The sequence below is a fragment of the Daktulosphaira vitifoliae genome, unplaced genomic scaffold (genome assembly GCF_025091365.1).
Source record: "Daktulosphaira vitifoliae isolate Bord-2020 unplaced genomic scaffold, ASM2509136v1 Scaffold_1, whole genome shotgun sequence".
In the NCBI taxonomy this organism is placed as follows: domain Eukaryota; kingdom Metazoa; phylum Arthropoda; class Insecta; order Hemiptera; family Phylloxeridae; genus Daktulosphaira; species Daktulosphaira vitifoliae.
In genome coordinates this window covers 13,062,412-13,088,821 of record NW_026099572.1, presented here as the reverse complement: position 1 = coordinate 13,088,821, position 26,410 = coordinate 13,062,412, and the positions used below count along the sequence as shown (strand labels likewise).

The 26,410-nt window shown below is 26.3% G+C and overlaps 3 protein-coding genes across 5 annotated transcripts; 1 reads left to right on the top strand and 2 right to left on the bottom strand.

Moving 5' to 3' along the window:
• Positions 1-1,164: 1,164 nt before the first annotated feature.
• Positions 1,165-2,812, bottom strand: LOC126899919 (sentrin-specific protease 1-like). The gene is made up of 2 exons (XM_050675228.1): positions 2,300-2,812; positions 1,165-1,278 (listed from the first exon to the last, which is right to left on the bottom strand). Exons 1-2 carry the CDS (start codon positions 2,810-2,812, stop codon positions 1,165-1,167), a joined length of 627 nt encoding a protein of 208 aa, XP_050531185.1.
• LOC126895080 (uncharacterized) lies at positions 2,143-4,452 on the bottom strand. The gene is made up of 4 exons (XM_050666562.1): positions 3,727-4,452; positions 3,409-3,512; positions 3,044-3,169; positions 2,143-2,817 (listed from the first exon to the last, which is right to left on the bottom strand). Exons 1-4 carry the CDS (start codon positions 3,896-3,898, stop codon positions 2,812-2,814), a joined length of 408 nt encoding a protein of 135 aa, XP_050522519.1. The 5' UTR covers positions 3,899-4,452; the 3' UTR covers positions 2,143-2,811.
• A 3,738-nt stretch (positions 4,453-8,190) lies between these two features.
• Positions 8,191-16,104, top strand: LOC126894736 (E3 ubiquitin-protein ligase rnf8-A-like). Of its 3 annotated transcripts, XM_050665958.1 has the most exons (9): positions 8,191-8,280; positions 8,559-8,601; positions 11,426-11,476; positions 11,566-11,622; positions 11,721-11,738; positions 12,908-13,060; positions 14,737-14,805; positions 14,889-14,957; positions 15,624-16,104. In XM_050665958.1, exons 1-9 carry the CDS (start codon positions 8,278-8,280, stop codon positions 15,659-15,661), a joined length of 501 nt encoding a protein of 166 aa, XP_050521915.1. In that variant the 5' UTR covers positions 8,191-8,277; the 3' UTR covers positions 15,662-16,104. The 3 variants fall into 3 exon arrangements, with proteins under 3 accessions (XP_050521915.1, XP_050521917.1, XP_050521916.1); XM_050665960.1 differs by lacking the exon at positions 11,426-11,476 and having other exon boundaries at positions 11,569-11,622; XM_050665959.1 differs by lacking the exon at positions 11,426-11,476.
• Positions 16,105-26,410: the final 10,306 nt, after the last annotated feature.

Genomic DNA, 26,410 nt, shown 5'->3' with positions numbered 1-26,410 from the left:
TGAGAAAAAGTGGTAACAGACACAAAAAAAAAAAAAAAAAAAAAAAAAAACACATCTTAGTAAAACTAATACCTTCTCAGCTTCGCATCGAAGCTAATAAAAAACAATCACTTAAAAGTGTCATCAATGGGTGGCTTCTTTTATCAAGTATTCAATGTTATAATTATTTTAGCTAATACTCTTATTGTACCTATAGGGAACAGATTGTGTATATATTAATAAAGGAAAAAAAAAAGCTTGTTCATGATCATTTTTTACAACATTCTTTGCAACTTTGGCGAAACTTTATTTAGGTCTTTTGTCACCAGTGGTTTATGATTCGTGTTTAATAAGGCGAACCTACCATAAATAAAATAATAGAATTTTTCACATGCAAAAAAAATAGCAAGTACCTATTTTTCTATTTTAATGTACCTTTATTGTGTATCAGATAATCTTTTGAAAGTGTACACTAACCCTTCTTGTAGTAATACTGCACTTACGCCTTCCTTTGATGCATCAGTTTGTATTTTAATAGGTTTATTATCATCGAAAAGTGCAAGAACTTGTGCACTTGTTATTAATTTTTTTATTTAATCAAAAGAATTTTGTTGATTTTCTGACCATAGCCACTCTATTTTAATTTTGTTAGTTCCCTTAGTGGTTGAATAGCTCAAATATTACTTTGTTTTTGTCTTGAAATAATTCATATATATTGTTATTACGTTATGGTAAGTTTTATTTGTTCGCCCGTCAAAGGTACCAACTTCTCTCCAGACCATCATTTAGTAAAATTGCTATTTTTACATCATTCGGTTTTGCGTAACAAAATATTTCGAATTGTTGGTAAAATTTTCAGTAGTTTACTGCCAAGTTGCCATCAAAATTTAAATTTTATGGAATTTAAAATTTTATTTTTAAGAATGAAAGAATGTAGACAGTTTTAAATTATTCTTTTAACTAAAACACACCAACCGTGTTTAACTTAAACGCACTTAAACATGCGAGACCTACAACGTTAAAAAATTCATTTCTAATTTTTACTTCTAATTGTACAATATAATTCAACTTAGAATGATCATATCTGACACCATGTTATGTTTTCATCTATAATATACTAAATAATTAAAACACATTTTTATAATATTACTTCATTTATTAGACTGCACTTATATCCGACTACAGTCATGCTACAACTAATGCTATCAACATAGTGTAACCCAACTGACCACCAATTTCACCAGCATTGCTATCTATAAGTAGTGTAATACACCAAGTTATGGTACATTGTCGAATAACCTTAGTAAAAAAATTACGGCTATCAAAGAAATATACTATTACTACCTCCGCTTTTATGTACACAATATTAAAATGGATTTTAACGTCATTCAAAGCTTTAAACAATCTTAAAATACTTACAGTGGACCGAATAAAATAAAAAATGATTTGTAATTATTTTCTGTCCTATTATAGAATAAGAATAAATTCTAGTTTTTCCTAATTGTGGAATATCTGATTGTAACTTTAAACGTTCATTAAATATAATGAAAATATTCCTATTTCAATCAATCAACAAAATTTTATGTATTCTGTAAAAAACTACCCTTAGTGTCCAATTTTAAACTCCGAGTAGGTTCAGGATAAAATCTCCTCGTGTACATGACGATATACATCTAACATATTCTTTGGTTTATTTTTACATTTAATTAACAATTTTCGGGAGTGAGACTAAAGAACTTCTTAAAAAATGTCTTTATCTATAACTACACTAATAACATACGTAGTTCTATCATTTTTAGTCAAAATTATAAACATTATTAACATCTATTATATAAAAATACACTTTTAATCATTAGTAAACATCTCGTATCCTTTTATCTAATGTTGCCGTACATGAAAACAAATTAAATTATAATTCTGGTGTAATACATTACACAAAAATTGTTTTTTTTATTTTTTATTTATAAATTAATTTATTTTATATTCAGCTGATAGCAGTGGCGTATTTTGGGGGGGGGTGTCCTATTATAGAATTAAATTATTTCAGTTAAGATAAATTTATATTAAATTTGAATTTCTTAAATGAAATGTTACAAAGAAAAATAAGATTAAAATAAAATAACAAAACAAACATTTAAACATAGAAAAAGTAAAAAAATGTTTGGTGGTATACAAATAAGAATTTCAATTTATAGTGAATATTAAGAAAATTGATATAAAATACAAAAATAAAATTTCATTCATAAAAATATTAATAGAATAGCTCGCCAGCAATAATTTCATTTTTGTGTCTTAATCTTATAAAAGGCATAAAATTTGCATTTATTGGTGTTGTATCTCCTCGAGACATTTTTTCTGCCAGCTCAACAGTAAATGGCCCACAATCATGTCCATTGGTTTGGCGAGATGTCTCGCCTATTTGTAATGTCCATGTAGAAGCTTTTCCTTTTTTGTCCATCTCCCATTCAATTAAGAAATTTTTTAATACCATTGGATAAGGACCCTTATACGACTTAAGACTATCATATGATGTCACAGTCTTTTCAGGTATATTAACCACTGTCAATATCCAATGACTCCCATATACATTCATGGGCACAAAAAGTAATTTTATTGTGTGAATATCTTTTTTTATCCATCTTCTTACAGCTGGATAGCCTCCTCGAAGATACGCTACAATAAAATCAGTGACAACTGCATAAACTTCACCTTCTGACCGTTTTACTATCATTTTAATGTACTCATTAATTGTGTCTGAAGTATACCATGATGTGGGCGATTTAAAGGAAGATGCATTATACTGATCAAGAGATTTTGTGTTCTGATCTTGCATTACTTCTGCAAGTGTAACCATATTTAAACATTTTTCATAAAATTAATAAAAGACTTTGTTGAACAGTTTACTATTATTTAGGTTTATTTAAGGTTTTGGAATATGNTAGGTTTATTTAAAGTTTTGGAATATGAAATTAAACACGTATAATTACTATTGTTTAAAACGTCCATGGAACGACCCCCTTATACCCTAAAATATTTTATTGAAATAAAGCATAATAATATATACCTTTTCTAACAAATCAGCTGATATTAATAGCGGATTGTCTTTTGAAATTGCTATATTTTTTTTTTCTGTTGAATTTAAATTTTCATTCTGAAAAAGTGTTCCGAATTCTCTTTGCTGCATCATATTCTAGGCAACCAAAGAGATATTTAAATAAACAAATAAACTATACTTAATATTATATTATTATCTTCGATAAAAATTGAATTTCCCATAAAAATCTTATAGAAAAAATAGCAGAATAATATTAAACATTATGTTATTGCATTTATATTAAAGGGATTGATAGTTTATTTTATATTTTTGAATCAGACAAACCCCAATAACATAGCTAAATCGAATAAATATATTAATATAATTATAGTTACCAATTTTTCTGGAATAATTTTATCATTTTTATTCGTTTTTCGATACGTGCTTTTTTTTGGAATAATGGAATTTTTTATAGGATAAATATTTTTATTAATAATTGCTGCAAATTGAATATAATTTTAATAATTATTAATTAAATAATCAATTTCGAAAAAGGTTTTTAATATTAAAATAGTTAAATTAAAGTAAAGCGACTGAATTATTGTTATATATGAATAAGAGAACTTATTATTAATTTTTCTTATATTTTATATTAAAAAACTTTTTCTCTATTCGAAATAGTTAGTTTAATTATTAATCTTAATAGTGTTTACAGATAATTCTTCCATCTTTAGTTGACTTTTTTGATATTTGTCCTTTATTTGTATTATTTAAAACACAATTGGAATGCATGAAACGACGATTCCATATTTCTTCAACTCTGCGTATGACCTTATGTAAGTTTGATTCATTTGTTTGACCAAAAATATTTTTTTCACTTGCCATATCAATAACTAATTAAATAAATCTTAATAATTACACAAGACGATAGTTTATTTTTCACGGGAAAAAACGAAGTGAACTGAAATGTCGATAAAATCAACATTTACATCTAATTGTCAAGGAAACTTAATTGTAAAAATTCATTAAAAAAATGTATAAGCCAATTATAAATAAATTTAGTATAAACAATACTTATTTATTTTAATTGTATTATTGGTCAAAGAATACAATATTTTAAGAATAATACAGAGAATTATCAAAAAAAAAAAATATATATATATATTTTAAAGATATTTTGAAGAAAAACCTTTTGTATTTGTTTGTTTATTTATTACATTAGTTTACAAATGATAGAGATTTTTTTATGAAAGTTCAAGTGGAATAAATTTGATATCGGTTAACAGAATATTTATGCATATAAAATTTAATCTGTATGAAATAAAATATCAACGTTTGGATTTATTCTCTTGCAACTATTAAAAATTTTGCCCATGTGAAATTGCTATTTCCATTTAGTTATTAACAAAAAACATCATCCCATGCGATTATAATCATCATAAAAATTTATTAAGTTGAATATATAATATAGTTTAACAATTTAATTAATAATTTAATTAATGACATAATAATTCTGATAAAAGAAAATAACAGGAGATTTGAATTAATTTTAACGACTTTAACAAATCGAAAATAACATTTTTAATGTTATTATTATTATTATTTTTTTTTTGACAATAACGGCTATCTTTGTAACTTCAATATATATCAAGAAAATGACAAATTATCCAAGAAAATCAAGGAAATTTTAGAGAAATATTAAGATACAGAGCCCAAGGAGATGACCGTTTAAAATCATTTTTGGAAGCTGAAGAAACAATAAAATATACAAGTGAAACACTTCAAAATGAAATAATTGAATCCTGTAATAAAATTATTTTAAATAAAATCGTAACAAACATAAATGCCCAAAGATGTTTCAAAATACTTGCTGATGAAACGGCCGACATTGGTGGAAGCGAACAAGTAACTTTGTGTGTTCGATATTTAGATGTTGAAAATATGATTACCAAGGAAGAATTCTTCAGTTTGTACCTACAACAGATACTACTGGAAAAGGTCTATATATTATTATTCAAAGTTTACATTCATTTGGTTTAGAAACAAAATACGTTAGAGGACAGTGTTACGATGGATGTGCTTCTATGTCTGGTCAATTTAACGGAGCTCAATCTCTTATTCACCAAAGTTATCCGCTTGCGACGTTTGTTCATTGTGCTGTTCGTGTTTTAAACCTTGCTATTTCTTATTCATCTTCTATACAAGAAACACGAAATTGATTAGGAACAACATCTAAAGTTAGAGATTTTTTCATATACCCAAAGCGAAAAGATGTGTTGAAAAGTCAAATCGAAGAAAGTCAAAAATGTATAACTAAAAAATCATTAAAACAATTATGTGCGGCTAAATGAGTTGAACGTTTTTATGCTGTCAATGATTTTCTTGAGCTTTTTGTGTGCCTAATTGAATTGTTATTTATAATTTCGAAGTAGAATGACACTGAAACATCATCAAAAGCAAGCAATTTACGAACATCAATACTGAAAGGAGATTTTATTATTTGTTTACTTATTATAAATAAAGTATTTAGTTATGAGTTACCTTGTTTAAAACAACTTCAAAGAAATTAGCAGGTACACAGCATTGTTATTATCAATTTTAGTAAAGCGCATTGTTGTGAGTTTATAAATACACTAACTGACAATACAGAAAGTATATCTATGATATTCATAATTGATAATAAACAATCCGTGACTGCGACATTGATATCATATAAACCATTTAGCTACCTGTATTTATAATCATATCATCATGTGTATTATACATGTATATTAACTCAAAAATTTGAAACTTTAGGTAATCTCTATTCGCGCGGTACGTTTATGACATTAAGTTTTCATTTTGTGTATTGTTTTATTGTGTTTTTAGTGTATATTTATTTTGTATGTTTTGCATTGTTTAATTATATCTATAATAAATACATTTGAGTTATTATTAAACTTTTATTACTNAAGTTATTATTAAACATTTATTACTTAAGTCTTAAGTAGTCTTAGTGTCTTAAGTTAAGACACTAGGGTTGTTTCTTTTAAGATACAACAGTACCAAAATTTCAAATTTCAAATTATTTGTCAATTCCTAAAATAGTAATTAGAGAAATAGTAAGTTATTTTTAAGTCAGTAAACATTTCTACAATTTTCGTTTGTGAGGTTCATTAAAAGTTGGACACCACCCGAGAAATCATTCAAAATACGCCACTGGCTGATAGAAAAATATTTATAGAACAAATAATATTGTAAATAAAATAAAATAACTGTCGTAATACACTCGTTACTATCACAATATGAAATATCAGTGGACTACTCTGTTTGTGTCCACAATAATGGTTTTTCAGACTATTAACACTTTTATTTATAAATTATATTCATATGCTTAAAATAACATGATTGTTTTTAAATAAATAACTTAGAGGAATATTTAACAAGCGTATACTGTCGTTTAATCATATTATATTACACACAAGTCAATTATTAGTCGCCTTTAAAAATCACTCTTTAGGACATTAATAAATTATACATTTTAATTAATTAAATACAATTAAATTGTACTTGTCAGCTCTTTTTACTCTTATCTTAATAAATAAACACAATGTGTTGACCCTAGTCTAAAATGTAAAAACAAATTATATTAATATTGTATAAAAATGATTTGTATATTATCCATATGTCGGACTCTACAACCTCGACACAACCTCGTTGCTCACCAATTGTCCAAATCCCCAAACATACATAAACTTGATCAATATACACAATAAATATATACCACCTCTTTATATCTCAATTTTTGTATTATTATATAACTTAATAACTATTTACAATCATTTTATAAAGTATTTATATTTGTAAAATTTTTATCTATAAATTCTTTAAAATAATTTGTGTGTTCTCACACTCAAATTAAATTCAAAAAGTATTATTTACTTAATTGAATATAATTAAAATTACTAAGCTATGTTTTAAGAAAAATCTTGACTTTATATTTGTTAATTTCCTAATATTGTGTTTTTATAAAGAAAAGCTTAAATATAATTGTTTAATTCAAAAACTGTATAAATCGTCCTTCTTCCACCATCAACAATGACTGGTTTGCCCATAAATTCTTTTTAAAACAGATATCCAGTCTGAAATATAATATTTCATTGTTTTCACTCACTAAGCTCACTTTGGCGATATGTACCCAAAATCTTCCTCTACTTACCTCTATTTCTACTATCTTAATTCTATAATTACTTCAATCAATCGCCTACCTATATATGACATTCCATTTCATGCACTTACTCATTTTCCAAAAATTCACTTTAACCATCTTTTTCTTTCTTATAGCAAGCATCAATTACAATCCCTCCCAACTAATTTTTTCAATTATCACAATTTAAAGTATTACAACCTCCCTCTGCCCCGTTTCCATATTACCTCATTTTCCCATCTTAGATTTGGTCATAATCGGCTACCTTTTCATGCCTTTAACATGTCACTAAACCATTCCCCCTTCTGCTCCAAAGACAATGATGAAGTCCCCTGTAATTTTTCTCATTTACTATTTGATTGCCCAGCTTTACAACATAACCGTTTACTCTTGTTCAATTTTTGTCTTTATACTCATTAATAGTTTTAATATCCTTAATACAAAATCCTCCCCAATAATCATACAAATAATTTTCTTCGTTCATTCAGATGGCTTCGTTATATAATATTTTTCTGTATGTTAATTTAATATCCTAGATCTATTTTTTTTTGTTCTTTCTTTTTTAGTATTTTGAGTATGTTTAATTTATTAATTTAACGATATGTTTAATTGTGTTTAATAAAAATATTTTTTTTTGTATAGTCTTAGTCCTATATTATAGTCTTAGTTTCTATTGTATAGTTTTATTTTAATGGTTTAGCTATAATAACACTTTTGTATTGAAAGCTAATAAAAAAAAAAATTAATTAATTAATTAATTAATTGTTTAATGACGTTACCAAGTTAAGTATATTTGGTGTTTATTTCGTTTTTGCAGTTTTGATTTTTACTTAAAATATATTAAGTTAAGAGACATTAATAATAGTAGAGCAATAATTTATTTTATTAAATATATTAAATTCTATAAATACTGCTTATATATTATATTTAATGTAACAGTTTGTTCTGCTGTATAATCTTTAAAAGCAAACATATTCAATAAAATGTATAAGTTGTTTATCACGTACATTGAAGTACAAGTATAATTTTAAAACATATCGCGATAGTAATATTTTTATAATAAGAAAATATAAAAGATATGGTATGTTTTTTGGTTTCTTATATAATTATTTTATGGAAGAGTTATGTAAAATAAATCAATACGGAATTTTGAGAACTTCCAGGGAGCTCATTTAATGATATATATGTTAAACTAAATAAATGTAAAAAATAATACTTATAAACAAAAGTCTTATTTTATTGTATTTAAAAGTTTATAACTTTGAAATGAGCTGCTAAGAAATTCTAAAAAAAAAAAACCGTGCTGATACAATATAAGTGAATTTATTTGGAGTTTTAATATATTTTTTATATTTTTAGAAAAATCTAACCATATTATTTTTGTATTTGATATTTTCTAAGGGTAATATTTATATTATTTAAATAATTTATTATAATTAGGTTTTATTATACACTCGAAACCAGGGACGAAAACCGGTTTTCTGAAAACTGTCTGTAATCGGTTGATATTGTTTTTTCTAAACGACACTGAAACAAAACCGAAAAACTGGTTTCTAATACCGTAATCAAAATCTTGGTTTTTAACCCATCATCGGTATCGGTGTTAGCGTTTCGCTAACATTAAACTTGTGAACAACTTTTTTAAATAAAACTAGATTGTTTTGAAATTCCATATACCTCTTATCTAAATAATTATAAACTAAATTAACAACAAAAACATATTTATGTTGATATAATGACTGGTAAAATTACGCAGTACCGATTATGTTAGCATCGCGCTCACATGGTATAAACCGTGTCATAATTTTTTTAATTTTGTTTTCTTTTTATACTTTTAAATAATGGACAAAAATTGTGAAAAAGTGTGTGCGTGGTTAAGTGAGGTTGAGGATGATTACACATTATTTGATTGCGATGATACCGATGTCGATTTTGACTTTTGTATTGAAAATGTGGAAAGTAATAGTGTTGAAAACACCGATCAAACTACATCAAACTTACGCCATCGATCACATTCTCTTTCAGGTGAAAATATTACTATAATTTCTGAACCAGAGTTTTTCTAAGGGAAAAATAAAATAACTAAATGGTATAAAAATAATCCCCCTTCTAACATCTGTACTTGTGGTCATAATATTGTTTTGCATTTGCCCGGAGTGAAACGAATCGCTTGAGATGCCAAATCAGTCTTGGATTGCTGGAAGTTATTTTTTCCTGATACTATGGTTATAGATATAGTTGAGTGTACTAATAAATATTTAACGAAAATCCGTGCAAATTATCAAAATAATAAGGATGTGCCTTATACTATGAAAGAAGAAATAGATTCCCTTTTAGGATTATCGTACTTGGCTGAGTATTTGCGTAGCAATTATTTGAACCTACACGATTTGTGGGCAACTGGTGGTTTTTCTCTTATATATAATAGCGCCGATATCAAAAACTGGCGAAATATTACTATGGACAATTGGTACAATTCAATTCCATTGGCTAATGAGTTACTAAAAAATCATAATCTTACTGGGCACTTTGAGAAAAAACAAAAGGGAAATTGCTCCGGTTATTATAGAAACTAAAAAAAGAGAGGTAAATTCGACTTTGTTTGTATATGAAAAAGACCTTTTACTTACATCTTATATTCCAAACAAAAATAAAAATGTTATTATGATATCAAATATGCATGATCAAGGTATGATTGACCCGGAATCCGGTGATAAAAAAAAACCAGAAGTCATAACGTACTATAATGATACTAAAGGTGGAGTAGATGTAGTAGACAAAATGAAAGGTGAGTACTCGGTGGCAAGAATTAGTTGTCGATGGCCCCTAACTTTTTTTTTTCCATTAATGAATATTGCTGGGATAAACAGTTAAATTATATGTCACGAAAATACAGGTAAAAAGATAACTCATCGAGAATATTTAACAACTTTGAGACAAGAGCTCACTAAACCTTACATGGTAAAATGTTTTGAACAGCCATGTTTATCATTCCTTCTTCGGCAACAAATAATAAAAATGACTGGATGTACTTCACAAAAAAATAATGAAAGTCCGAATCCAGATGTTTCGACAAGTGATCAACGAATCAAATGTAATTTTTGTCCAATAAGAAAAAATCGCTTTACAAAGGTACTATTATAAAGATAATTATTTAGACAAAATATTATTGTTATTCGGTAATGTGAAAATTCGTATATTATACATTATATTAATTTTATATTATATTTTATAGGTTAGTTATTCATTATGTGGTGTCTATATATGTAGAGAACATACTACTCCTAATTGTCCGACATGCAACACCGTGAAAGAAAACTAGGAAATTCGAACGATGAGTTATAATTTTTAAAATTGTTATTATTTTAACAGATTTTGTTATAAAAAAGTAATTTTTATATTATGTCTTTTTTTTTCTACAAAAAAATTTGTTTTTTAGTTTTTATATCGAAAATTTGAGTGAAATTTGCTATTTAACAGTATAATTATTGTAGGATATAACTAGACAATTATTTTTGTTTTTGTTTCACTATTCCAAGTTCAATAAATATTTCACAGAACCGAAAAAATAATAATGTTAGCGTAACGCTAACACGATATCAATCATGTAAAAGTATATAGCGATACAGATGACAGGTTAAACCAAGTTCTAAAATCAAAATACAAAACATACTTTAAAACTTGAACCGAAATTAATAATTATTTGGAACTGAGTCTAAAAATCGAAATCAAAACCGCAAACAAATCGAAAGGTATTAATCAGTTTTATTCTTTAGTATTTTTTTTTTTTTTATACTAAAGGTCTTGGACTTGTCGTTTTATCAATGGTATATCCTATGGAAATTAAGTGCAGTTGTTTCCGTTACCTTCTGCACTGGGATCATGGTGCTTTTTCGCCACCGTAGAAGCGTACACATGGTCACCCATCCGTTCACCTACAGCGGTAGGCGCGGTTAACACTAGAGTTTTGTCAACAACTAGTGTGACCACCGCACCACGCCACGCCCCTCTTTAGTAATAAATTTGATTATTATTATTAAAAAAATAAATAAAAACACGAAATACTTTAAACAGTTCAATATTTAATATCTCATCCATAGATTAAGAAAGGGACGTTAGCTCCCGCTACCAATTTTTATTTTTTTATTTTTAGTATTGAAGCGGCTTATAATAATAATGTCAATCATTGTAAGATTTTAATCAAAATACCTTCGCCACTATTTTAGGTTTTTATATAAGTATAGCTTTTACAATCGGATTGTTAATGGGTTTATCAGGTATCAAAAAATAACTCATGTCGGCTCATCCATAATTTTTATATTCTGTTGTTTATAATCATTTTAAAAATCAATTTGGATGTTTACAGCAGGAGTCAAATGTGAAATATTTGATGAAGATGAAAAAAAAAATGAAACTCTTTTAAGTAATTAATCACTATTATAATTATTTTTAAATAGTCATATAGACTTTTTTGTAATTCATAATATTGGGTAATATATAACATTTTGTAAAATTTTACAGTAATTGTTGATGACCGACGTAAGTGAAGAATAAATATTAAACTATTTTTTTCTTTATAGATAAATTAATATATTATAAATATAATACTAACAAAAAATTCCTTATTTAAAATTTATTTTGAATTACCTAATTTTTATTGCTCTCCTGAATAGATTTAAAAATAAGATAAAGATAAATAGAATGATTTTATTTATATTTAACGTAATCTCTAAAAGCTATTGCTTTTTCGTGAGAGGATAGGAAAGCCTACTAGACCAGAGAAACAAAATCGAACCTGTTATCTATGAACCAAATACATAAGAACGTTATCGATTGATCTAAATAATATATAAAGTATTAAAATTTGTCGATTTTCTTGATCATATTAGTAATTATGAAGTATACAAAATTAATCCACAATATGTATTATTTTTTTTGGAATACTAATACCAACTATTAACAGAATATTCAAAATAAATTGAATTGGCTGGTTATTATTTTTCTAAATAGTACTCATTAAAAATGTATGTTATATTAATATACAGGCAGAACCACATCTAACTGACAAATTTTAAAACTTTTTATTCAATTGTCATTTTACTTAACTTTTTTTTAAAAATTTTTGCATTCTTTTATTATTATCAAAAATTGTAAAATTTTATCCTTGCTCCCAGTAAATGAAGGAAATTCCCCAAAAATAAAATCTGTAAATTTCGACATTTTTTTCATATTTTTACTTAAAGCTATAATAACTTTTTGAAAAATTAATGAATCCAAATTTTTTTTTACAAATATCCTAGGTATTCCTTTTATTGAGTATAATGTATTTTGAAAATCTAACCCTTTATCTACCCAGGAGGAGGGTTAAAAAAAGCAAATTTTGCATAAAGAGTTATCTTTTTTAATTACTTTTGAAAATGTTACGGAAATACTGCGTTCTTAAACATATGTCAAATTAAAGATCATGTTACATACTATAAGTTAAAAAGACTAAATTTTAAAAAAGTGAGTTTAATCTTTATTTGGCATAATTAAAAAATCTCTATATTGGTGATCCCATTCTGACTGTACTGGGTTTCAATGTTCAGTGTAAAACGGAGGATTAATAGATTTTACAAAGCCTAATAAAAATTAATGAAGAAATACAAGTGCTCATTTATCATTGAAAATATGAAAGCCATATATAACAATGGACACTATCATTTTAGCGGATTGCTGTATTTGCATGCAATATAAAGAAGAGAAAAAAATTGGGTGTTGTGGTCATTCATTCTGCTGTATTTGTATTAATAGATTGTTTGTAAATAATAAATACAAATGTGCAATATGTAGAAAAGAATATACTACCGAAGTTTTAGAAGGTATTTTAAAGTTTTTTTCCAATTTATTTATTATAAAACAATTATGAACTTATATTTTGATTTTTTTGGTGTACTTTAGGCATTGTATGACTTTATTTGATCCTTCATTAGTTTGCCCCATTGAACTTTAAATAAGACTTGGTGAAGAGTAGTGCCTTAAATTGACCTATGAAATTCAATACAGTCTTAACCTGAATCTAGGAATGTTCTATTATGTTCAAAGTTTTACTACTCATATTAATAGGATTTAATATCAAAATATACACCGAAATAGATTGTAGATACTTTATGGATGTTTTTATTTATAATTTTTATGTTGTATATATATATACACGATTATTATAGTTTCAAGTAATGCCATTGGAATGACTTGTTTTTTGATGATTTAGGTATCTATACTTAGGTAGAATGAATAAAAATATTTATTTAACCCTTTTTATCATAGAGTTTATTTTTAATCAGTTTAGTAGTCTTTTTAATAATATAAACGAAGACAACTATCATCTTTAATTAAGAGCCATGCGAATATAAGATTTATCATTTATCATCAAAACATCTTTTTAGTATACAAATATTATAAAAGACACGTCGGAAACTTAATCGCAAAAAATATACAGAAATCAAAATTTGCTAGAACACTAATTTTTCAAAAAATATTGAAATTTTTAAATTTTTGTAAGGAGAAAAAGTATTTGGTTGAAAAAACTGCAAAATAATATGTGGTAATTTTTTTTTTTTAAATGTGGAACATATAATACGTCTGAATACTAGCACAGTTACTTAGTAGGTATATCAAAGTGAGACGGAGTTGGTTGTTGATGATGACAATTTGGGATAAGTAGGTAGTTGTTAAGATTAAGTTGATTTATTGATTATGTAATTAAATGAATATAACGAAAGTGATCATAACAAAACTATACATGTAATGGTCACTGAAAAACAAATACCTTTTGTTAGTTCAGCGTAAACTCCTGACAACAAATGAGTAGAACTATCACATAAGTATCTCTACGCTAATTAATATGCTTAACGGTTTGAGTAAATGAAAACACAACCAGTATAATAAAGGGCAAAGAACATCATAATAAATGTTCTTAAATGGTGTTATCGGATAAAAAAAGCAACAATTGTTTGTGATTTTTTCTATCATATTACCAAGTTAGAAATAAAGGTTTCCGTTAAAGAATTTTTTAAATCTAATATTTTACGTTATTATAAAAACTTTCAATAGTTTCTGAAATAATAAGTGTTATACTAGATTTTGATCACTCTCTATGACTATAAATGGCAGTGTATGTAACATATTTACTATGACATGGGCGCTTGGGATTGACTAATATTCATAGAAAATATGCAGGAAATCGTGTGAAAAAAAGCATGGTACAGGATTAGAACTTGCGACCCAAGGCGTCGTAGAGTCAAGCCTTACTAATATGTCACACTAATATATATAATATATATTACTAATATATATACACTTACATATCTTTCGATAATGTGATGTGCGGCTGATAAAATCATGGTACTGTGTCGTAGAACTACATTTTGGTTATGAGAGAACTGTAACATTACTTTGGGATCGAGCATGTTGAAAATTACTTTATAATAGACATGGTGATATTTTATTAATTAAATTTACATTTTATTGATACATTACATTTTGTTTTTTTGTACAGCTGATTCTTGTGATGTTTTTAATTGTGTTTATCATTCAAAAGATCTTTTTCCAATCGTCTCTGTTAGCTGTAAGTTAACTGTTTATGGCTATTTTTTTGTCAACATTTATTATAAATTGCATTTATGATATATTTGTAATAACGACTTATAGCATCTGAATATCAACCGCAGCCCAATCTTAATGATCCAGGTAGAGAACTAATGGAATTAATTTTTAACAGTTAGTATGAATAATTAAATATTTATTACGATTATTTTAATAAATAAAATGTATAAAAACGAATGAGTCATTTAAAAAAGTTTGAAATTGTTGTAGGGTTTTACGAAAATATTATATTTTATGAAATAAATTTATTTATTTATGTTGTTATACCATTACTATTAAAGCTTATTAGGTATTTCAACGAAAATAATAGTTTTTTTTTTCCAAAAAAGGAGATTTTTTTAATTTTTAAACACTGGAACAAATTCTGACTAATGAAAAACTGAAGGAACATTTTCAAAAGTTGCTATTTTAAATACCTCCCTGTGGGCAGTCTTCAACTATATACGATTTGTGATCTTTTGTCATATCGTTGAAAAACATCAGTTCGGTGAGAGCTGAGAAAAAGTGGCAACAGACATAAAAAAAAACACATCATAATAAAATTAATACCTCATCAGTTTCGATCGTAGCTAAAAATACAATTTATTAAGCTAAGGCTATTTGAAAAAAATTAATAATTATGAAGGAAATAAATATTATTCATTAAAATTTATTTTATTACGATAGAAGTTAAAAAAATGTATAAAAAAAATGGCTAAGTAAATGATTTATTTATTAACAGTAATAAAAAATATTTATCTAATCTATTCTAAAATGTATTTCAATATTTCTTTTTTTAAGATGAGATTGCCATTGCAGATAAATCAAGTAAAGAGTGATTGATATATTTTTATGCAGTTAATATCGAGTGAATTACTACCCAAACGTAATACGGAACCACTGTTGTTCAAGTTACCACTTGTATTCAAACAATTAAGAACCTAAAATTTCGATAACTTAATTGTGTTTTAATATCTCTTAGCGTATACAAGTGTCAAAATCATAGTATATATTGTTTATATAAATATATTATTTAGCTATATAATTTTAATGTATTTTAATTAAACAAAGTTATCCAATTCAGAATACAAGACAATTGAAATTTAAATCATGCATCAATAACAATTAATATGGGATTATTAATCCTTCAAAAAGTTCTACTTTCTATACGCATTTATAAAATTTGAACCCACCCTTTATATAGAGAAATGGTCCGCTTTAATAAAAAAGTATGTCGCATAAAAGAAATATATAAATAGTACTTACTATAGAAAATTATAATAATCCATACAGTTTTCAAAAAATTATAGCATTATAAAATATAAAATTATAAAAAATAATTTTTTACAAAAATCGTATTTGTTTTATTAACTTTGATGTTCGTTTTAATAATGAAAACAAAATAAAATCCGAATTTTTTTTTTTCCATAATAAAGTATATTTTATTAGATTTAATTTAAAATGTATAAGAGTTTCAGTATTTCCGGAACACTTTCAAAAATTAAGTTGAAAAAGTTTTTTGTGAAAATTTGTCGTTTTGAATACCCCCTTGTGGGCTGTTAACGGGTCAAATTTAAAATAAATATAGTTTTAAAAAATTAAAAAACACGCTTTTAAAGTACATCGAACTAAAAAGTTAAAAATAATTTTAAAAATTAACTTAAAACAATAATAAACGAAAAATACTAGTATTATTGTTTTAAGTTAATTTTAAAAATTATTTTTAACTTTTTAGTTCGATGTGCTTTAAAAGCGTGTTTTTTAGTTTTTTAAAACTATATTTATTTTTCACTTTTTAGTTTCATATTATGATAATAGTTAATATCAATATCATGGTTGTAAGGGGTAACGGGAAATCAGGGTTCGATTCCGGAGAGGGAGTCTAAGAAACGGCTACCACATTAAAGGAAAGCAGCAGGCACGCAACGTGGTGGTAATGACGAAAAATGACATACGGGAATCATCCCCCGTAATCGGAATGAATATACTACATATCTCTTAATGAGTGTAAAGCGTATTAATATATAAATTTATATATATATATATACATGTAAAGCGACCTAAGTATGTAAACGTATCACTCATGAGGTATAGCCGTGTTTTGTGGGCGGGAGTGGTGGGGGGAACATTATACACGAGGCATATACGGCGGCAGTGGCGTCGGCTGAAGGAATATATAAATGAATATTAATATATGAATATATATATTAATATTAGCGGTGGCGGTAGGAATATAAGATTATCGCATAATATCGCGGCACTTTCGCTGGCGTCGACGACACGATGTCCGGCGTGATCCTCGAGCGTCAAAAGGTTAGCAGCGTAGATGACGACGGTGTGCGAGTGCGGATCGGTTTGTTGACGTTGTCACTTTGACAACAGGAAGAAGACTACAGTATCATTAGCGGCGGGACATCGTGCGGCACTTGCTTGACTTTGCACCACGGAGTATAACGCGCGGTGTTGATCAGTCAAATACTCATAAAATAGGGCGACGGCTGATAAAGTTGGCACGAGTCGTGGGGGGCATCGTGTATAATGAAACGACGCGAGGCCGTGTCAATCACAATAAAAATTTGTTATATATATATATATAACTGATGACACGCACGCGTATACAGGTACGAAAACCAAAAATAATATATGTATACAGAGTGTTCAGTAAATCAGGAAACGGGTTTGTAACAATGAGAACAATAGAAACCCGTTTCCTGACTTAGTGAACACCCTGTATATATATATATATATTTCTACATAATTGATGACACGCGCGCGTCTACGGGTTGGAAAATATTGTTGTCTACGAGGGGTGAGCGGGGTGGGGCGAATGCGTTACGACAGTATAGTCTCAAGGTCATTCACGACGGGATAAGCGACATAATAACACGTGCCGCGTGGAGTTACAAACTTACAAACTACAAACGACAAACAACAAACATACATGTGAAACTAATATATGCGTGTTAAAAATATATACAAAATGATAGGTAAATAATTTAACAAAATTTATTTTAATTTGGCCATTTTTAAAAAAGTTATGGTAGTTTTAAATAAAAAAAATTGAAAAAATGTTGAAAATTAGCAATTTTTAAATTTGTAAGTTTTTTGGAGATTTCCTCCATTTACGGGTATGACGGAAATTTGTTCAATTTTTGAGAATAATGTCTTCGAATAGATACGATTTGTGATATTTTGACGTATCGTTGAAAAAAATCAGTTCTCTGAGAGCTGAGAAAGAATTGTAAGATACAAAAAAAAAAAAAATTATTTAATAAAACACTTCGAAGTAAAATTAATACCTGGATAATACTGAAATAGAAGTGTTAGGTCAATCCTTAGTTGATGTAGAGTAGGCAGGTAAAGTAGTAAAACTCAATTTGATTGTGACTAATGACAGGGTTAGTAAGCGTTTATTAGGTAGGAATTGGTTAAATATACTTTCTCCTGATTGGAGGAAAATGTTCATTAGTGTAACTAGTGAGGTGAATCAAGGAGAAAATCAGTTACTTATAAGCAGAATAGAAGATAAAAATAAAATTGTTGATGAAATTAAAAGAAACTTTCCGTATATCATTTCTAATAATACTAATTTGGATGATAGTATTATTGGATATGAAGTAAATTTAACTTTAAAAGATAACTGTGTTCCAAGATTTCATAGAGCATATCAATTACCATATGCACTTAGATCAAAAGTAGAAGATGAATTAAGCCGTTTAGAACGCAAAAATATAATTTCTAAAGTAGTAAATAGTGAGTGGGCATCACCTATACTGCCGTGCTAAGCGAAAACAGGATAACTCCAGTCAACATGATTTTTCAGGAACACAAAAAAAGATTTTTAACAGTAAATCAAAATACTCTTTTTCCCCAATGTATGAACATAAGTCAAAAGACGGTAACACCATTATTTTTTATGTGATATACCAAGTTTTTGCTTAGTATTATATATTTATCAAATATATTGAACTTACCGTATATTTTCTTATTTTATATTTCAAGTTTAGATGTGTTTTAATAAAAAATATACTATTTTTACATCAAAAATTGGTGTAAAACCACTATATTTACCTATAGAAACAAAAAAATTTTTTTTTTTAATTTTGGAGTTATCCTGTTTTTGCTTAGCACGGCAGTATAGTAGTAGTACCAAAAAATAATGGTAAGATTCATATTTGTATTGATTTTAACGTTACTGTAAATCCATTTTTAAGAGTGGACCAGCACCCATTTCCTAGAGTTGATGAGGTATTCAATGAGCTATGTAATTGTAAAGTATTTACTATGGTAGATCTATCTGAAGCTTATTTGCAGCTAAAAGTTGCACTTGGTAGATGCTTACGATTAACACACATAAAGGCATCGATAAAAATTGCATTATTGTAGGTTGTAGAGTGGTAATACCTAAGAGCATTTAACTGCATGTGTTAAAAATACTACACGAGGGTCATCCCGGTATAGTACGTACGAAAATGTTGGTTAGGTCATATGTGTGGTGAGATACATTATGTATCAAAACGATAAAACTAAAAATGATAAGGTATATGTTAGTTGGCCAAAGTAGATCATTGCTTGGGAAAGAGTTCATATCGATTTCTTTGAAATTAATAAAGTTAAAATATTGTTATTAATTGATGATTATAGTAAATGGTTTGAATGTTGGGTTATGAATCTTACAAATGCTAGTAAGGTAATTGAATTCTTAAATAGTTGTTTCCATCGATTTGGGTTTGCAAAAACAATGGTTTGCGACAATGGTCCTTCATTTAACTCAACTGAATTTCATGATTTTTGTGAAGGTAATAATATTGATATTATTCATGCACCTCCATACAATCCTGAATCAAATGGGTTAGCAGAACGAGGTGTTCAAACAGTAAAAAAAGGGTTGGTAAAAATACTCAGTCGGGTAAAAGATAAAAAAAAAATTCAAAGTAAAATCGATGAGTTATTATTCTTTTATTGAAACACACCGTCAATGACTACTGGTTATAGTCCATCAGAATTGATATTTAGTTATGAGCGTAAAACTCGTTTATCTATACTTAAGCCACCCATAAAGTGTAATAATAATACAGCAAACGTTATGTTTCCTGTTGTAGATAAGTTTGTAGTGGATGATAATGTTTTGATTAAAAATAATCAGAAAGGTCAAAAGTGGTTAATTGGCAAAATAGTAAAAGTAATAGGATCTTGTTTGTATTTAGTTGAAGTTGGGGGTAAACATAAAATAATTCATGTAAATAAAATTAAGCACAGTTGGCTCAAAGAGAATTACATAGAGTAAAAAAAAAAAAATAAATAAAAATAATAGTAATTATTATATAGTAATACGTATTAAATTAACATTAATTCATTGATAGTTTTTTGTTGTTATTTCTTACTTAAAACATTTGTACTACAACGTGTAACTAATCGAGCTTAATTATTATTATTATTGTTAGTTGTATTAAATTATTGTTCTATAAAGAGGGAAAAGATGATATGTGTTTTGAACCGGTTTATCGGAATTTTTATCGCCGCTCGGTGGTATCTTTTTGTTTAATAAATTAGTTGTATACTAGACACCCATGTGTTGCATCATTCGTGTCACCTCATCGTATATATAAGATACATAAAAATTAAATGAAAACTTGATACTTATATCCCTTATTTTTTCAACGATACGTTGGGTTGGGTTGGGTTTCACAAATTGTATCTAGTCGAAGACATTACCCTCAAAAATTGAAAAATATTCCCTCGTTCCCCGTAAATGGGGAAAACCTCCAAAAAAATTACAAATTTAAAAATCGCTAATTTTCGAAATTTTCGAAATTTTTTTTACTTAAAAGTGCCATAACTTTTTTAAAAATAACCAAATCAATATAATTTTTTTTTTTAGATACATGATATCATTACCTTTCATTTCGTATATTTTTTTTTTATATCCGACCCTTTACCTGCCGACAGGGAGGGATTTTAAAGGACAACTTTTTCACAAAAAATTAATTTTTGTCAACTTGACTTTTGAAAATGTTCCGGAAAGTCTGACACTTTTATATATATCTTAAATTAAAGCTAATGTAATATACTTTATCATGAAAAATAAAATATATGAGAAATAATAATTTTTAATAATCCCTTTTTCATTCGACATACTTTATCTTAATTAGGATTTTAATAAGGAACTAGCAGATTATGTAGCTTTTAGAATAATCCTCAATTATTTAAAATTAAACACTATCTAAAGATTTGCATCGAAGCGTTTTTTTTTTGATAGTGATTTTAATCAATGTCAGATATCATTATACTTGATCCAACTATGCTACGTCACCACTGTGCCGCGAACCCCCCTTACTGGTTTTTTTTTATTTATTAGAAAATTTATTTACAATCTATACAAGAAGTACATTAAGCAAAGTTGATGACAGCTATTATATACATGGGAAATTAAATTAACGTTCATAGGAAGACACTTAGCAGTGTCACCTGGCTAGGAAGATCAAAAAAAAAAAATTTTTTATGTAAGTTATTGTAGAAGATCTTTAGGCCACCTTCTTTTTAATCTCCTTGGAACATTATTGGACGAGGATAGTTGCTTTATTAGGGGGTTAAAATGAGTACTTAGATTTGAATGGAAATTTGAGTAGAGCGATTTTGCTAGTTGGTGAATTGTTGGTATGTTTAAGTCTTTATGTAAGTTTTTATTTGGGACATACCAAGGGGCAGAGGGTATTAGGCGCAAATAGATTGACTGGAACGCCTGGATAGGTTTGGTGTTTGAAGGTTTGGCTATGTCCCATAATTGTATGCCGTAGGACCAGACTGGACAAATATTTTTTTAAACCTCAAAATTATGATTGTTAAAGTAAATATTTTAACCTTTAAGAATAATTATTTTCTTTATATATATATACATATAATAAACAGAAAGAAGATAATAAACATTTATTAATACGAAACCGTTAATTTAACAAAACAAAAAAATAACACTATGCGGTTACAATAATAGCGCTACTGTAACTACTACTATTGGTTACTTAACAACTTTTTAAAAATAATCAGTCTGACCATTTCATTATATTGATTAATTAACCAATTGTAATTTTTGTATTTTTTCTATATTAAAATTGTTTGTATGTAGTGTTCTTCGTTTATATTATCGTTAAATGATGATTTTTTCATGAAAATTTACACCTCGCTAGACTATAGCTAATAATTATAACAGATAAAATAATAATACAATAATGGTTATCGACCTGTCAATATATTATTTAGACCACTCTCCATATAATAGTGTAAAAATAATAATTGGCTCCCATTGAACTTTCGAACTTTATATTTATTCAGAATAATATAAACAATATTATATATTTTTAATTGTACTATTAGTATTCCTAAATCCCCATTAAAATAATTTTTATAAGGAAAATGTCAAAATATGCATTAAACATTTCATTCTATTAGACTAAATATAATTCAGATGTCTGAATAATATAAATAAATTCATGACACGTGTAAAATGAAACATATTTTATTTTCTACAGACTAGTTTAAAAATTTAATTTTTGGTTATAGATATTTAATCAACTGATAATACACGTGCATACGTACCATACAATACAACATGTACTATATTTTAAAGTTAATTAATAGTTTATACAAATACTCAGCATTTCATAATATTAAAGATACAACAATTTTACAAGCCAATTAATTTTTATTTTAATTTATCAACATATTTTACGTAAAAATTGAATTCTATAAAGTTATTTAAATACATTTATTCAATTAATTCTACTTAAAGAACATCGCTGATATTATATGTCAACCAAAAATATAAAATAATAATGTTTAAAGAAACATGATTTATAAATCATACTTAAGATTCATATAATCTTAAGCATAAATTATGAAGGACCTTATCAATTTTTCTTTGTTAATTTATAAAAACACTGATAAATTGTTGTTTTATGATGAATGCATTGATCCACCTGGTGTAGATATTTCATAAGCAGACCAATACAAGACATGAAACTACCTTACAGTGCAAAAGAAGCATAAAATAAAGAATAGCTATTATAAAATTATATAATATTTAATTAGTGTGCTTTGATTTTCTTTGATCAAAATGTTATTTTAGACAAAAATCAGGTCTGGTATTTAATGACGCATTATGTTTTAGGTAATTTATTATTTATATTATCAAGATTTTTTATTTCAACACTAAGGATTTAATTTCAGAATGTTACTAAAATCACTTTTAAAGCTTACTCTTGTTTAAATAATAAAATATGTATATATTTTTTATATAAATATATTTTATTTATCTAATCCCACAATTACAATTTATCGTGAAAATTAAAAATAAGTAATAATTTTTCAATCTGTAATAAAACACAATTCTTTATTTATCTTGCACGTTTTATTTGTAGACATAATTTTGAAAGAATAAAATTTATAATATTAACATTTATAACTTAAAGGTGCTGAATATTGAACTTAGTTATTATAATAATTATGTTGAACTATTATTTCATAAAATAGGTTAGGTATATAACGTGTAAAATCACACTTATATATTTAAAAATCTATTTCTGTAATTACATTTTTTATCTAATAAAAGGAACAACTACATATTTAAATTTTTCATCTGAATTTTGAAATTGGGAAAAACTACTTAGTACTTATATAAAAAATTTACCTGTTGAGAAATTAAAAGCAATAATATGGTAGGTAGTAATTTTTTAATTTCTATATAATAAAACTAAAATAATTTATATTGTGAAATTGTAGAATTTAACAGTAATGTTCGTTGTTATGTTAAACTTTTGTGTACTGATTCAAGATGGTAATAACATTTTCATGCTTATAACTATTAAATATTTTATGGTTAAAATATTATCGACTCATCTATAACTTTATTATAGTAACATCGTTGGGCAGATTATTAAGTTTTAATAGTAAGTTAATATATTTTTGTTTCTATGAATATTATACATGAGTTTAGTTTACAATATATTAAAATACATATTTCTTAAAAATATAAAAGTTGAAGTACTTTAAGTCTTTTTGTTACAAATATTTTCGGATTAACCTATTTTCATAATTGTTATTATTCAACTTTATTTTTATTATACAATTAAATTTAAAATAGATAAATCAAAAATTGTTTATAGAAATAGCCAAAATAGTAATGTGGATTTTTTTTTTTATTGTAGGCAAAGGGTCAAAGTGTGAGTATATTTATTAATTCATTTGAAACTATTAAAATATAAGTGTTGTGATTAAAGAAAATAAAGTTAATATCCTAACAAGGCATTAAAAATTAACTTATAAAATATATAATAATAATTTTAATAAGAATTATTTACAATTAACAAAGTCTAAAATAAATGCTTATAATTCTTTATCTTTTGCGAGCACCTACTTAGTAAACAATAACATTTTTTTAGCTTCGATGCGTTAATTTTACCATGATGTGTTTATTTTTATTTTTTTATTTTTTATTTTTTCATTTTTGTGCTGTCATTATTATTTCTCAGCTCTCACTGGGCTGATTTTTCTCAATGATACGTCAAAAGATTATAAATCATATCTAGTTGAAGACTTTACCGTCAAAAATTAAATATTTTACGCTCGTTCCCCAAAAATAATGAAAATCCCCCCAAAAATTACGATTTTTAGAATCTATAAATTTTGACATTTTTTTTTCTAGGAATTGCCATAACTTAGTTAAAAATAAACAAATCAAAATAATTATTATTTGTATTGAAAGCCTAGATATTTCCCTTACATTCTATATAATTATTTTGAAAATTTAACCCTTTACTTGCTTACAGGGGGGATTCAAAATAGCAACTTCTGCGCATAAATTTAATTTTTTAAACTTAAGTTTTGAAGATGTTTTGTAAATACTCCGAGCTTCAAACATATGTTAAAATAAAGCTTATGTAATGTACTATGAGTTCAAAAAAAAAAAATTTGTCCCGACGATTTATCTTCTATGTGAAAATGGTTGCCGTAGTTAAAAAACATGCTATTTTTGTGATAAATTCTTAGTATTGTATTTTTTATTATTTTAAAATACCTTATGACGGGGTTCGCTGATTTTCATAAATATTATATAAATCTAATTAACATAGAAAATAATGTTACAATTATTTCAATTTTTTTTTTTTTAAGTCGAAAAAATTAATTTTAACATTTGAATCAGATTGAATTGCTAATTTTTATCGAAAAACGAACGTGACGAACGTTTAGCGAATCAGTAAAGCTCGTGGCAATGATTTGTTTGCAATTTTTTCGCAAAACTTTATGAAATAGTATTTTGATTTTCAATAATCCATCAATTTCTTAAAATTAAACACTATCTACAGATATGCATCGAAGAGTTTCTTATGATAGTGATTTTAATCACTGTCAGATATCATCTATACTAGTCTCAACTATGTCACGCTCATACCGTGCCCGCGACCCTACTGTGCCTCCGTTTTTTAAATAAAAAATGTGAAAAATATAACATTGTACTGAAATATATCCAAAACGATTTGATATGTTATAATAATTGTTTTCGTAATAGATATTATTGTACATATAAAACGTTACCTTTTAAGAAAAATAAATCTAATGTCTCTATCACCCGTGATTCATAATATATACAAATGTATAACAAAATTGTTTTTTATATTTATATATGATTTATGATATTACAATTTACGGATAAAATCAAATTGCACAGGATTTATGATTACGATTTATCACTTATTTTCTAATAGATAAAATAGGGCTGGCAGTATTTTTATTATAATGAAAAAGACCGGTATTTACTTAAAACTACTGGTAGTTTTAAGTATTGGTATACCGACTTTTTGGGTATTTGCGGTTCTAATTGAATAATGATAACAATCTAAGTTAGGTTTAACGGTATTTTCTGAATTTTGGTAATCACTAATTTTTTGCAATTTAATAATTTTAATTAGTTAAATTACTTAGTTAATACGTGTCTTTTTTAATAATTGAATTAAAATACGGGGATTATTTAGTAGTGGCAAAAATATAAAAATAAAATAGTAAGATGATGATAAAATTATATCAATTAACAACAGTAGTTAATAAATATTTAAATACGAGGTGTGACAATAAAGTAATGAGACTTTCTAAATTATTGATGTTATCTACATAACGTTTGTTGAAATATGATTAAAGACTTTGATTAAATAGTAAGGTAAATATTAAAGAATTTGGTTTATTTTTATTAGATTTATTTACAGTACCGTGCCAACTGTCATTAATATCCTAAACCAATCATACATTTGGAGCCTCTATTTAGTATATTTTTAAATAAAATACATTTTATGCAAAAAAAAATTAATTCATATTATTTTTGGTGCTTTTCAAAACTTTGGCACTCTAGAACACTTACCTCCGTTTCCTCCGCCCTATTTATTTGTCTTATAACTAATGTGTGATTTACATTTACCGAAAAAATGTTGGAATCGAAAATGTGTTAATATTAAATTTCTCGGTAAATTAAAAATACTGCCGTGGAATAACTTGACATCAACATCATCTTTTTTGGTCTTCCTCTACCTCTTCTGTCTTCAACA

Bases quoted from the DNA above. Each gene is read 5' to 3' on its own strand.
- LOC126899919 (XM_050675228.1), bottom strand. From the start codon at position 2,812: ATGCAAGATCAGAACACAAAATCTCTTGATCAGTATAATGCATCTTCC. The intron at 1,279-2,299 runs GCAAATTTTATG...TTTTTTACTAAG, and splicing joins GAGATACAACACCAATAAAT to GTTATTCGACAATGTACCAT.
- LOC126895080 (XM_050666562.1), bottom strand. From the start codon at position 3,898: ATGGCAAGTGAAAAAAATATTTTTGGTCAAACAAATGAATCAAACTTA. The intron at 3,513-3,726 runs GTAAACACTATT...TTCAATTTGCAG, and splicing joins TAAAGATGGAAGAATTATCT to CAATTATTAATAAAAATATT. The intron at 3,170-3,408 runs GTAACTATAATT...TTGGTTGCCTAG, and splicing joins AAATTATTCCAGAAAAATTG to AATATGATGCAGCAAAGAGA.
- LOC126894736 (XM_050665958.1), top strand. The intron at 11,477-11,565 runs GTATCAAAAAAT...GGATGTTTACAG, and splicing joins ATTGTTAATGGGTTTATCAG to CAGGAGTCAAATGTGAAATA. The intron at 14,806-14,888 runs GTAAGTTAACTG...AACGACTTATAG, and splicing joins TCCAATCGTCTCTGTTAGCT to CATCTGAATATCAACCGCAG.